This window comes from Anguilla anguilla, chromosome 4, assembly GCF_013347855.1.
Source record: "Anguilla anguilla isolate fAngAng1 chromosome 4, fAngAng1.pri, whole genome shotgun sequence".
In the NCBI taxonomy this organism is placed as follows: domain Eukaryota; kingdom Metazoa; phylum Chordata; class Actinopteri; order Anguilliformes; family Anguillidae; genus Anguilla; species Anguilla anguilla.
Genome location: NC_049204.1, coordinates 7680678 through 7693153, shown reverse-complemented (window position 1 = coordinate 7693153; position 12476 = coordinate 7680678). Strand labels below are relative to the sequence as shown.

General features: G+C 46.6%; 2 protein-coding genes across 3 annotated transcripts in view; one reads left to right on the top strand and one right to left on the bottom strand.

Annotated features, from left to right (window-relative positions):
- Positions 1–200: 200 nt before the first annotated feature.
- On the top strand, positions 201–10547 carry LOC118225815 (semaphorin-4E-like). Of its 2 annotated transcripts, XM_035414750.1 has the most exons (14): positions 201–433; positions 1431–1576; positions 1691–1753; positions 2195–2293; positions 3331–3430; positions 4335–4463; positions 4828–4979; positions 5578–5747; positions 6537–6690; positions 7092–7314; positions 7798–7913; positions 8142–8305; positions 8641–8693; positions 9169–10547. In XM_035414750.1, exons 1-14 carry the CDS (start codon positions 334–336, stop codon positions 9795–9797), a joined length of 2298 nt encoding a protein of 765 aa, XP_035270641.1. In that variant the 5' UTR covers positions 201–333; the 3' UTR covers positions 9798–10547. The 2 variants fall into 2 exon arrangements, with proteins under 2 accessions (XP_035270641.1, XP_035270642.1); XM_035414751.1 differs by lacking the exons at positions 201–433; positions 1431–1576 and having other exon boundaries at positions 1719–1761.
- A 1895-nt stretch (positions 10548–12442) lies between these two features.
- LOC118224866 (UBX domain-containing protein 6-like) overlaps positions 12443–12476 on the bottom strand; it is a 7411-nt gene continuing 7377 nt past the window's right edge. The window contains exon 11 of the mRNA XM_035412676.1: positions 12443–12476. This exon is cut by the window's right edge and continues 122 nt beyond it. Within this exon, the coding sequence (XP_035268567.1) occupies positions 12473–12476 (4 nt within the window). The 3' untranslated portion in view covers positions 12443–12472.

Sequence of the window (12476 nt, the reverse complement as noted above, 5' to 3'; positions counted from 1 at the left end):
TATAAATTGCTGCAGTGTAAGAATGTCATCTCTGTAAATCTCTCCGTGCAAGAGTTTCTGCTAAACAGAGAAACGAAAACGAAGAGACAAGAGACTGCCACGTTGTTAGACTGGTACCTTATATCTTTACCACTATATATGACACAAGTTAGTCCTCCATGGGGGTGGGGTGGGGTGCGGGTGGAGGGGGGTGGGGAGATTGGTGCTTCTGTTACCACTTGTTCAGAGACGGTCTTAAGCCTTTCAGCTGGTGAGTTTTACAGTTCTGAGTCCCCTTTGCCTGCTTCTGTGTTGGCAGGACTGTAATATCGATTCAGACGTCAACAATGAGGCATGACTTTAGGTGAAGTGCTGTGGTTCCTCTGTTTGTTTCTGTTTCTCCCCGCTCTGTCTGGGAGTACCAGCGTCCCACGGACAAGCGTACCACATCAGGGTAAGAGTCTGTTCGCCCCTCCTCCTTCCAAAGATTTTTCCTCTCTTGGGAAAAAAAAAATGTTCCTCTGTATAAGTGTGAGATGACATTAAATATTCCATTGCCGTCCCTACATTTTGATTTTAAATTAGTGCTAATAACAGTTCAGATGTAAGAAGGCTTATTCATTTTGATGATGTGAGAATCCTCATTGATTTTGATTGTTTGGTGTAACATACATATTTTCTTATTTAGTCGTACATAGCTCAGGAGGTAAGACCGATTGTCTGGCAGTCGGAGGGTTGTCGGTTCAAACCCTGCCCTGGGCGTGTCGAAGTGTCCTTGAGCAAGACACCTAACCCCTAACTGCTTTGGGGAATGAGAGGCATCAATTGTAAAGCGCTTTGGATAAAAGTGCTATATAAATGCAGTCCATTTACATACATAGTCCATTTATGCATATTTTCCATTTTAATTTAGCATACAACTATCCAGATGCCCTTGTAGAACTTGTATGCCATGATGCAATAAATGCACACCACAAGAAACAGCGATAAATGTACAACAAGCCAAAATTACACAAATTGGACAAGCTGAAAAACAGGGTTAAACAGAACCATGAAAACATTGCCTAAGAAGTGCTCTTAAGAATACTATACTTGACTGCTACTGTTGTAAAGTGAACAGTGGAATTCCTCTTACGGCATACTCTGTCTACACAACCTACTGTTGTTTCCACCCCTTGCATTTAGTTTGAAATGTATTTAATGTAATGGGTATGTGACTGCTGGGCTAGGGTCAGTGTTCATTTCAGGTCAGTCAATGGGGACAATTAATTGAAATTCAATAGGCCTAGAGGAACTGGAAAGGGCCCATTATATTAGATGGGGATTTTTCAGTCAATAAACTGAATTGCAGTTTGCATGTCCTAAACTGACTGAATTGAAAATAAATGAGTGACTACGTGTGACTATTCGTATTTTTAATTTTTTTAATGTATTTATTTTTTTGCTGTTAGATGCTAATATAATACTGTTCAGAGATGAGGGGATCTATAATTACACTACGTTGCTGCTGCGGGAGGACTTGGGTGTGGTGTTCCTAGGGGCTCGGGATGCCGTCTACGCCCTAGATATAAATGACATTTCCAGGAAGACGGCAGAGGTGAGCGGAGCGCGGATCCACCGTCTGATTCCGAACTCCCGGGTCTGCTTCCCGCGGTTTTTTGCGGTCTCGCGCGCGGTTGTCTCATTTTAACCTGACCGTCTTTCGCTGCAGCTTCCGTGGAGCGTCGCGGTGGATGAACGAACGCAGTGCTGGCACAAAGGAAAGCATTTTGAGGTGAGAAGGTACAGTGAGTATATGGTGGGTGGTTGCTGCGTCTGTGCAAACTCTATGGCCACAACTTACCAATGAGTTCCATAGCTGCAATGTCATAAACCAAAGCCACAACTTTGTGTCATTTATCAGGTAATAAGTTATATGTAGTTTCGTCATATTAAATTGGACATCCTTAACCGAGTATACGTTTCTGTCTGTTTTTGTCTAAAACTGCATCATCCTACAATACATAATGTATTAATAAATGCAGGTGTTCTTTGTATATATATGCATTTTAATTTGTCCACTATAAACCATGAAGCAAAAAGGCTATTAAGGGCATGAACGGAACTTTGTGTGCATCATTCTTGGGTTTATAGTAAACGTTTTCTGCAGGGCCGTGAGTGTAATGGTCATACCGTAAACCGAGGGTTGACGAGTCTCCTCCTCGTCGTGTTCTAGACCGAATGCAGAAACTACATACGGGTCCTGCAGAAAGCGGACGATGACAGAATGTATGTGTGCGGCACCAACGCGTTCAGTCCCACCTGTACTTACATGGTAAGTGTTTGTCACCACCTTTATCGTTCAGCTTCAGGGGGACTGCCAATGCCTTCCCGGGCTTGTGAATGAATGCTTTATATTTTGCATATATTTGTAAGGTAAGATAAGGTAATCTTTATTGTCTCCGAGGGGCAATTTGTTGCACAGTCAGCATTAAATACAATCATCATCAACAATCAACACACAAACAATTCACACACAAAAACATAGAATTACATGATGTCATTCAAAAGGCCAATAGCAGCAGGGACAAATGAGTACTTAAATCTATTGGTCCTGCATCTTGGCAGATTATATCTGCGACCAGATGGAAGCAACCTGAACTCACTGAACAAGGGGTGACTGGGGTCAGCAAGGGCTGACTGGGCCTTCTTTGTGGCTCTGATTTTGTGTAGTTGGGAGAGGTCATTTAGATTAGTGCCTGCAATTTCACTGCACATTCTAACAATTCCTTCTAACCTGTTCCTGTTTTTCAAGGTAAGTGACCCAAACCAGCAAATGAAAGAGAAGGTTAGAACAGACTCAATGAAACAAGATTGTATGTGAACATACACTGGCGCCCTCACATGCACGTAGTTTCTGTGAAGTTTAAAGGTGCATGTTTCACAAGGCTTTGGGTGCTCTGATGTTCTGAAGTGCAGATGCGTTAAATTGATGACGGGAAGCCAATCTGCCAACGTTTGCGTTGCATGTCATAAAAATAAACTTGTGACCAAGATGAGTTTTTAATGCTTGACAGATTGATATTAACTAATTATTATTATTATTTTTTTTTAAAGAACGGTTTATTTGTTTCTGTTAAGCACCACTGCCTGCCACAGGGATTTTATCAGTAATGATTTAAATTAAAATACATTATCTGAAGGTGCAATTGCCTGAATTCTTTTAGTTTCCTGCCTTCTATTTGTGAAAATTAATTCCATGCCTATTTTGCTGCCACTTTTGATAGTTCCACTGTGGTAGTTTGGACTAATTGGCTTGGACGCACAGCGCGTGCCGCCGTCTGACGTGTGAATGTCTGGGTGTTTGAACAGACGTATTCCGACGGACGACTGAAGCTGGATGGAGAGCGGGACGCGGGCAAGGGAAGGTGCCCCTTCGACCCGTTCCAGAGGCACTCCTCCCTCATGCTCGGTACGTGCTGTCTTTCCTCGCTCCTGACTCCCTCCTTCCGTGTCCCTCTGTGTGTAACCCGAAAGACGGGAGGTGGATTACCAGTTACGGGGAATGGCTGAGCTCGGTTGCCAGGGTGATGAAAACCTAGCGGCGGCCATTTTGTATTTGGGCCTGGGCGCAGTGTTTGGGAAGGACGGGCTGGCGAGAGAAGTGGGCGGTGGGGCAGCATTGTGGTATAACGGGTAAGGAGCTGGTCTTGTAACCTAAAGGTCACAGGTTCGATTCCTGGGTGGGACAGTGCTGCCGTACCCCTGAACAAGGCACGTAAGCTGCACTGCTTCAGAATAAATCCAGCTGTATAAATGGTAATAAATGTAAATTCTATGTAAAAAAAAAAAAAAGTTAGTGTAAGTCGCTCTGGATAAGAGCATCTGCTAAATGCCTGTAATGTAAAGGGTGTTTAATAGAATATGTGGTAGTATGGGTACAGGATGAACTAACTTGGCACACAGACCAGACCGTGTACAAGTTATTATTTGAAGTACTTTAACCCCTGAGAGGCCAGTAAAATTCCTGCGCATTACTGACAGTTTCAAAAGAAACGTCTGTTCTCACCAGCATTAAGAACAAAGTTCTTTTTAAATATGATATGTGTGTGTTGGTTAGCAAAATTATTCCCTCACACATTCTCAGGGATTTGCAGGAGTGTTTTCAGATTAGATGTTCACCTAAGGATTTAAAAGTACTTCAGCCATGTGTTTGTCCTAGGGTTTGGTACAATCCCAAGATCAACAAAACCCTTCTAGTATTACACGACTTTTCTGAGAGTGTTGAGATGACTTTTGTCTTCGTTGCTGAGCTTTGAGGGTGCTCCGGGTCCCAGTTCTGATCTTACGGTATCCCATAATCCCTCTTGTTTTAGACGGGGACCTGTACTCCGCTGGCGCCGTTAACTTCATGGGCTTTGATCTTGCTTTAACGCGCACGCCCCTCCGCTCGCTGTCCGCCAATCCGACGCTGCGTACTTACGAATCCACGTACACCCTCAATGGTAAGACCTCTCTAATTCCCTGTACACCAAAGTCCATTAAGTCTTGAGAAAATAGAATGATTTGACGCATTTCTTGAATTCGGATGATCTGCATTATTGAAGTGTTTGGAATAATAATATTGCCTTAAAATATTCAGTAGATTATTCAAATGTATTGTACATTTATTATAGAATGTGCAGGTATGGTAGAAATAGCAGTAAAAGTGTGGAGCCTTGCAGCATTTATTGCTCAATAGCACCACCTCTGGTCTGGAGTACCTGCTATTTGACGATATTGACAATCATGGGATGGAGCATCAAAATCTGTGTGTAGACTGAGGGAGTGGGGAAAGGCATTTTTTTAAATTTTGGTGTCGGATTTCAGAGCCCGTCTTTGTCCACATGGACGTGGTTCGGGAGAGCGGAGGCAGTTTTGAGGGGGACGACGACAAGGTCTACATGTTCTTCAGCGAGAACGCAGTGGAGTACGACTTCCCCAGGGGGCTTGTGGTGTCACGCGTCGCCCGCGTTTGCAAGGTAACCTGTAACTGCAGGGACACTTGCGCTCCAGTTACACTCATATGCACTTCTAGCGGTCCACTGCTAAGGCTGCTTAACTGCTCTGCTAAAGAGGAATTCATCTGTAGAGCGGTGCTTAGCACAGTATCCTCTTCACCCCCTGGTGACCTGAAATTGAGCCTCGCCTCTTCCCTGCCGAGTTTGTTACGATATGATTTCTGTATAGCCGATGTATTGGTATATGGTCAAGACTACAGTTTGCCCTGGGTCGATGGTATCCCAGGGCTAACTCAGTTAACCCTTTAACCCTTTAAGGTGTGAGATCACAAATATGTGATTGGAATGTTCTTAACTGAACATGCTAATGCTGATGTGACAATCACTACTTGTAACTGGAAGCAATGGAGTTCTAGAACAGTGGTTCTCAGACTTCTCCTCGAGGGACCTCCAGCCGTATTTGATGTGTTCTGTCTCAAACGCAAGTTGGAACACCTCAAATACCTGGCTGGGGGCCCCTGAAGAGAGGTTTCAGAACCACTGTTCTAGAACACTGACAAAAAAAACCTACTCTTCTTAATTAAGGGTTTAATTACAAAAAACCCTGATTGTGTGCAAGGGGGACTTGGGTGGACATCGGATGCTGAACAAGAGGTGGACGACATTCTTGAAGGCCCATCTTGAATGCCTCGGCCCCGGGCCCAGCCTTCCCTACATCGTCCAAGATGTCTTCCTGCTTCAGCACAGCAACTGGAGAAAAAGCATCTTCTACGGCGTTTTCTCCCCACAGTGAGTAACTCCTGTCAGTCTTCATGTCGGCCAATCAGATGAGATGAGAGGGCTCTGTATTATGTAGGTAATTCTCACCATGATAGCACTGTTTACAGCCAGTGTTGAGGAAACTACTCTGAAAGCGTTGTTGTAAAAACTACCATTTACTTTACTCAGAAAGTCATTGACAGCTGCAGCCAAGCTACCCTAAAGAGAAATGTAGCTTGTAAAACTCAAAACGACTCAAAAAATATAGTTCAAACTACTTTGTAAATAAAATTTTAAACTTCATGCACATGTGGAGAATCACTGTACTGCTCAGTGGGGAGAACCAGCAATGTGGCTATTGTGATACAAGACCTGGGACACCAGGTGAGGGCAAAATCTGGCCAATCATTGACAAGCAATCAGCAATTAGCTAACAGGTACAAGAGAAAGCCAGCATTACTATCAACCTTCAGTGCCAGATTGTGATGGATATTAGTATTGACATTGTACTGCATTTATATAGTACTGTAGTATAAGTGTCTAGGTCAGTGAGGCTCGAATCTGGCACTGAAATTCGGTAGTAATGCTGGCTTTCTTCTGTACCTGATTGCTAATTGCAGATTGCTTGTCACTGATTGGCCAGATTTTCCCCTCACCGTGTGTCCCAGGTCTAAACTGGTCCCTGATTGGAGGGGGAGGATGAACACCCAGCAGTACCACTGGCCCCTGAGGGCCACCACATTTGAGGGTCCCTGGTCTATGGGGGTGAGGAACATAAGCCTGTGAATAACGGGGGGGGTCTTGCTTGTCGTGTGGCAGGGGCTCTTCGGACCTGTCGGCGGTGTGCGCGTACAGCGCGGCCGCCGTCCGAGACGTCTTCTCCAACGGGAGGTACAAGGTGCCAATCAGAGACACCGCTCCCGCGAGGTGGGCGACGGACTACGGAGACGCGCCTGACCCCCGCCCCGGAGCCGTGAGTCATCAGAACACCGAGGCAGCGTTCCGCTGCCGGAGCACGGACTGGACGCCGAACACCTGTGCATGTTATATGAGATTACAGGATGTCTCCAATTAGGGAAAAAAAAATACAAAATGTGTATTCGGCTGAAACATACTGCAAGGTTGGGGATCAATTTGATTTCAATTCAGCCGATTCAAGAAACGGATCAAAATTAGAAACGTAAATTGTGTTATGGGGATTTGTTTGCAATTTACCAGTTGGAATTTGAATTGCATCTCCTTAACTTGACTGTTATTGAAATGGGACGGACCCCAGGCCTGGTCGAAGCCTTCCTTTGCGTTATGTAAATGAGGTTAATGAGCTCGGTAGATAAAGTGAGTGAAGATGTTTGTGTGCTTTTGCTTGCGGTGCAGTGCATTAACGACGCTGTGAGGAAGCAGGGCATTCAGAGCTCCATGGGGCTGCCGGATAAGACCCTGCAGTTTGTGCGGGACCGGCCCCTGATGGACGAGGCCGTGCGGCCCCTGACGGGGGGGCCCCAGCTGGCGAAGAGGGGCCCGATGTTCACCCGCATCGTCGTGGACCGCGTGACGGCCCTGGACGGGCACAGCTACGACGTCATGTTCGTCGGCACAGGTGCACTGTCCCAACCCCTGGAGCTGTGTCCCAGGGCATCACACCAGACCTGGGTCAAATGCTTCATCTGAAATACTTGAACCATTTAGACCATGGCTGTTCATCTCTGTTCCTGGAGATCCACTGTCCTGTAGGCTAAGTTGGGTAAGTTGGCACACCTGACTGTACTAATCAGCAGCTCAGTGAGATCTCTAGTTGAATGAAGTGTGCTCTCTTGGGTGTGGAGTGGAAACCTACGGGTTGGTGGTGGATCTCCAGGAACAGGATTACGAACAATTAAAAAACATCTATTTTTACCAGTGTTCACCAAAAATAATTTTCTCTCATATGATTGTAAGCTTTGTTGGTTGAACTTGTGTTATTCTCAGGGACCCATTGTACCAGCATCTAAAGAGTTAAAGTGTTTAAAATGCATATTTGAACCGGGCCTGGAATGCACTGTGGAGCAGGTCAGTGACAGTGCATCTGCCGTTTTATTCGCAGAGAATGGGTTTGTGCAGAAAGCTGTGAACTACGATGGCGAGATGTTCATCATCGAGGAGGTGCAGCTGCTTCCTGTCCCGGAGCCAATCAAAACCCTCCGGCTCTCTCGCGTCACGGTAACACCAAGACGACCCAATAATATTTATTCTTTATAAGTTGTCTTCCCCCCACCAAAAACTTGACCAGTCAGCATGGCCATTTCTTGGGTGATTATTACAATGGGTTTCAATGGAGAGGAAGAAAGAATAGCCTTACCAGACCTATGGGTAGTTTGCTCTATTGTGCAAATGTAATAACATGGGTCTGTCTCCCAGGCTGAGTTTGCCGCGTTTTTGTTGCGTCAGGGCCAGCTGTACGCGGGATCAGAGACCGCCGCGGTGCAGATGGCGTTGAGCGACTGCAGCCGCTACAGGTCCTGCCAGGACTGCGTGCTCGCCAGAGACCCCTACTGTGCGTGGAGCGCCACTGCAGCTCTCTGCACCGCTGTGTCCAGCCGAGACTCAGACAGGTGAGCTACACCGACTACATATGACAGTCAATCCAACCTGGCCGCAATGACTTCTGGGAGATGTAGGAGTGCTTCAGGGATTTTGTTGAGTGTATTGCAGAGTGTTTCCAATGTTTTCAATCCAGTTGTACACATGATTACATCCTCAATGAAATTTTTTATGGCTAATGAAAACTCAAGTCCATTAAAAGTTCATTGCTATTGGCAGTATGTCACATGTGACATTTTGTAATTTTGTGATCGTAGGCTGAGAGCCAATACCAGAGGCTGTGGTCGTTGGAAAAGATATGCAGTGTTATTTAAGAGATTCTGTGAGTGACTCACTTGTTTTTCAGGAGCCTTATTCAGAGTTTGAAAGATGCAGATGTCTCCATGTGTCCAAACTTAGGTATGTTGATATACTCGAATTAACAAAACATCCATCCACCCATCCATTATCTATACCTGTTTATCCTGGTCAGGGTTGCGGCGGGTACTGGAGCCTATCCCAGCGTGCATTGGGCGAGAGGCATATATATAGGAATACATAGGCTACCAACCTATCGCAGGGCACACACACCATTCACTCACACACTCATACCTATGGGCAATTTCACCAGTCTGCAGTTAACCTACCTGCATGTCTTTGGACTGAGGGAGCGGAATTACAAAACATGCTTAAACATATTTTGTACCCTGAAAAATGTGAATCAGATGTTGTTTGCCTCAAAAATGAATTCTTCCTCTATTTAAAAAAGATTCAGGCTACAACTAAGTGCATTGACAGTATGATTCATTGTAAACTCTGGGATTAAGTTGCATAATGTGAAAGTTATTTAGATACTGTGCACAGTACATTGATACCCTGAGTGTCTGTGCTTCAGCGAGCGTGGAGCCCCAGAGCCAGACGCTGATCCCGGGGAACAACATCCTCCTGCAGTGCCGGCCCGACACCAACCTGGCCCAGGTGCTCTGGCTCTTTGACGGCCGGCCGCTGGGCCCCTCCGACGCCAAGTACTTCTTCTACCGTGAGGGCCTGATCGTCCGCCACGCCGCCGCGGCCGACGCCGGCCTCTACACCTGCCAGTCCGTGGAGTGGGTCGGAGGGGCGCGGCACGCCAGGACTGCGGCGGCCTACCGGCTGCAGTTACCCTCTACAGATGCCCCGCCCACAGGTGCCCTGCCCACAAAGGCCCCGCCCACAGAGGCCCTGCCAACACATGCCCCGCCCACAGAGGCCCCGCCAACACGTGCCCCGCCCACAGGGCCTCAGCGGGGAGAAGTGACAGCCCTGGAGGTGTCGGTGGCTGTGCTGTCCCTCCTGCTGGTGTCCCTGCTCCTCTTTAACGTTTGGCGAGGGCACCTCCCGCTGGCAGGCTGCCGGAAGGCTGTGCGGCGCTGTAGGCCCAAAGGTGCGCAGATACGGCCGCTCGATATCAACACTCCACCGGCAGCCCTGCCTGGCCACACGTTCCTCTCTCAGACGCCTGCATTTATTAACGTTCCGGAGTAGCCTTCATGGACAAAATAGTGGTAAAAAACATATATCATATTTTAAACTGTTAGTAGAAGGAAGGGAATAATAATAATAAATAAATAAAAATAAAACACATCAGCAGGTCTTCTTCCCGCCTTTAAGTTAATGAAGTAAATTAAATCCCAGTGTTCTTCTTTTGTAACATCTTGCCACATGGTTTTAATATCAGACTTCACGTAAACCATGAAAAACAAAATGAATAATTTATCACAGAATCCATGGTACTCCACATTGGTCAGCCTAGCAAACCTCATGAGCATGTATAATCTTATTGTAAATAAATAAAACAAAAAAAAAACTTTAAAAACTTCTGATTTCTGAAAGGCGTATGTGTTCCTTCATAACTCATTGCTCTTCTACAGCACACTGTAGTGGAGATAAAGACTTTACACTCCTTTATAAATGACAGCAGACTTTGTTCGTATGCATTCTCTTTATTACATCATCTGGTTAAAAAGCTATGGACAAGGACAAAACTGAAATACTGAAATAACGGAAATGATTTCATGTACATCTAGACAAAGCAGTTAATTACCGTCTAAACGACAATTAAAAATGAAATTAGGCAGAAACGCACATCTTTGGATCTTAATCCACCCCGGTTTGAAGTGCAGACACCAACTCTTTTGGAAACCAAATTGACAGACAGCACGGACTGAGGAAAACGCCTTTTATTACAGAGCGGCAAAAATGAAATGATGACAATTGGCCACCGGACCCTTTGCACTTCCATACGCAGATCACGGTGCGAGCGGCCCCTGGTGTGTCCGTTAGTTCGGCTACGTTTGATCTTTCTTTAACGTTACTGCGCATACATTATTTTACTTATTTTACATCACTTACATCACTCAGAATGTGCAAACTTCCATTTGCTGTCAACCAGGTGCCACATACTAGCATCTCAAGACGTTTGGGTGGTGCTGGTTCTTCGCTCCCCCTCCCTGCTGCGTGTAAAGTAGGCGTTCCTCACTCCTGGTCCCGGAGAGCCCCTGAGTCTGCTGGTTTTTTCGTTTTCGCCCTTAAGATGAGCGACGGATTCGGGCCCGAAAACCCGGGGCGACCCGAGTCAGCCGTGTAATCGACCGCTTTGACTGCTCAATCGCTGTGCTACTCCAGAGCTGTGGAAGAAGCCAGCAGACCCTGGTGACTCTCCAGGAGCAGGAGGTGAATGTGGGTTTGAAAGGGTAGACAGAGCTCTCTGACTGACCTTACAGTGTCTGCAGTGCATGTTGAAGAGTACTGTCATATGAGGAGGTAGGTTACTGTTCTGACTTTTAAGCTCAGGGCGGGACTATCCTCTGCTCCACAGCTCCACAAATCATCTATCACCACTAATCACATACAGCCTCGACACACTTGATGTTTTGGGGTATGTACCTCCATAGGTTAGAATCAACAAAATCTACATTTCCTTCTTTAACATACGTTCATAAATTAGCGCATTCCATGTCGGGTATCGAAAGCTGGCCTTGGGCTTAGGGTAAGGTTACATTTATATGCCGTGATTCGTTTTCGAGTGTTTGAGCACAGCTTTAAAAATATGATTTACTAGGATATTGAAGAAAGCAAATACTGATGGCTGGGTAGTGATATTCATATTGATTAATGAAAACTTATTTTTTTACTTTGGCTGTGTAGAACTGTTGGTTAACTGTGTGAACTGTTGGCTAGTTGTGTCGACTGTTGGGTAGCTAACTGCTGGTTACTTGTGTGAACTATTGGTTTGCCGCGTGAACCGCTGGTTAGCTGTGTGAATGGTTGGTTAGCTGTGTGAACCATTTTTCATCCCTATGAACTGTTGGTTGGCTTTGTGAACCGTTGGCGCGCCGAGTGAACTGTTCACCCCAGGAGCAGCTGTGCAAGAGAGATAAAAGTGCTGCATGGGTAATAAATTAATATAACATTTAGCAACGGGTAAAATAAAAAGGTAGCTTAACTGACAGATTCACCCTCACGGTTAGCTCCTCATGCTCAGTATATACGCTATGAATCAGACAACCCAGCCAACAAGCAGCTCACATTCTGTTGGAGGGGGGTTGTGTTTGTGCATCGCTCAGAGCAGTAGGACACACGTATACAATCACACAAATGTGCATTACCCACAATCCCTCCTGCTGACCCATCTCCTTTTTCTCTGAGCAGTTTTCTTTCCGAGCAGAGCAAAGCAGGAATAATGGTGTTGCGTGGCTGCAGTGCGGTGTTCTTTTTCCTGCACCTGTATTACCATGAGCTGGGCGTGGGACGGCCCATGTGGGACGCCCCGTGTGGTGTTAATTCGGCAGCGCTGAAGACTGTGGCTGTGGTCCTGTATTCACAGTGCTGATGAGAATCGTGGACAGGTAGGCCAGAACACCCCACCTGCCCCGCCCCGCCCTGCCAACCCCATCCCGCAGCCACACAGGGGTCAAAGTTCAAGAAGCGCTCCAGCCATTCACAGTGCAGTTACAGCGCATTAATATCCCCGCCAGCGCTTCTGAGCCTTTCAAACTGAGGGGTGAAGGGGGTGGGGAGAGGAGGTTGGGTGAGAATGGAGGAGCGGTAGGGGAGGTGAGGGGGTGGCGCAAGGGAGGGAGGGGGGGTGTCGAGGCGTGGGGGGGGGTGCAGGGGGGGAGGTACGAGGGGGGGGGGGGGGGGGGCGCCGCGCAGGCTGCTCAG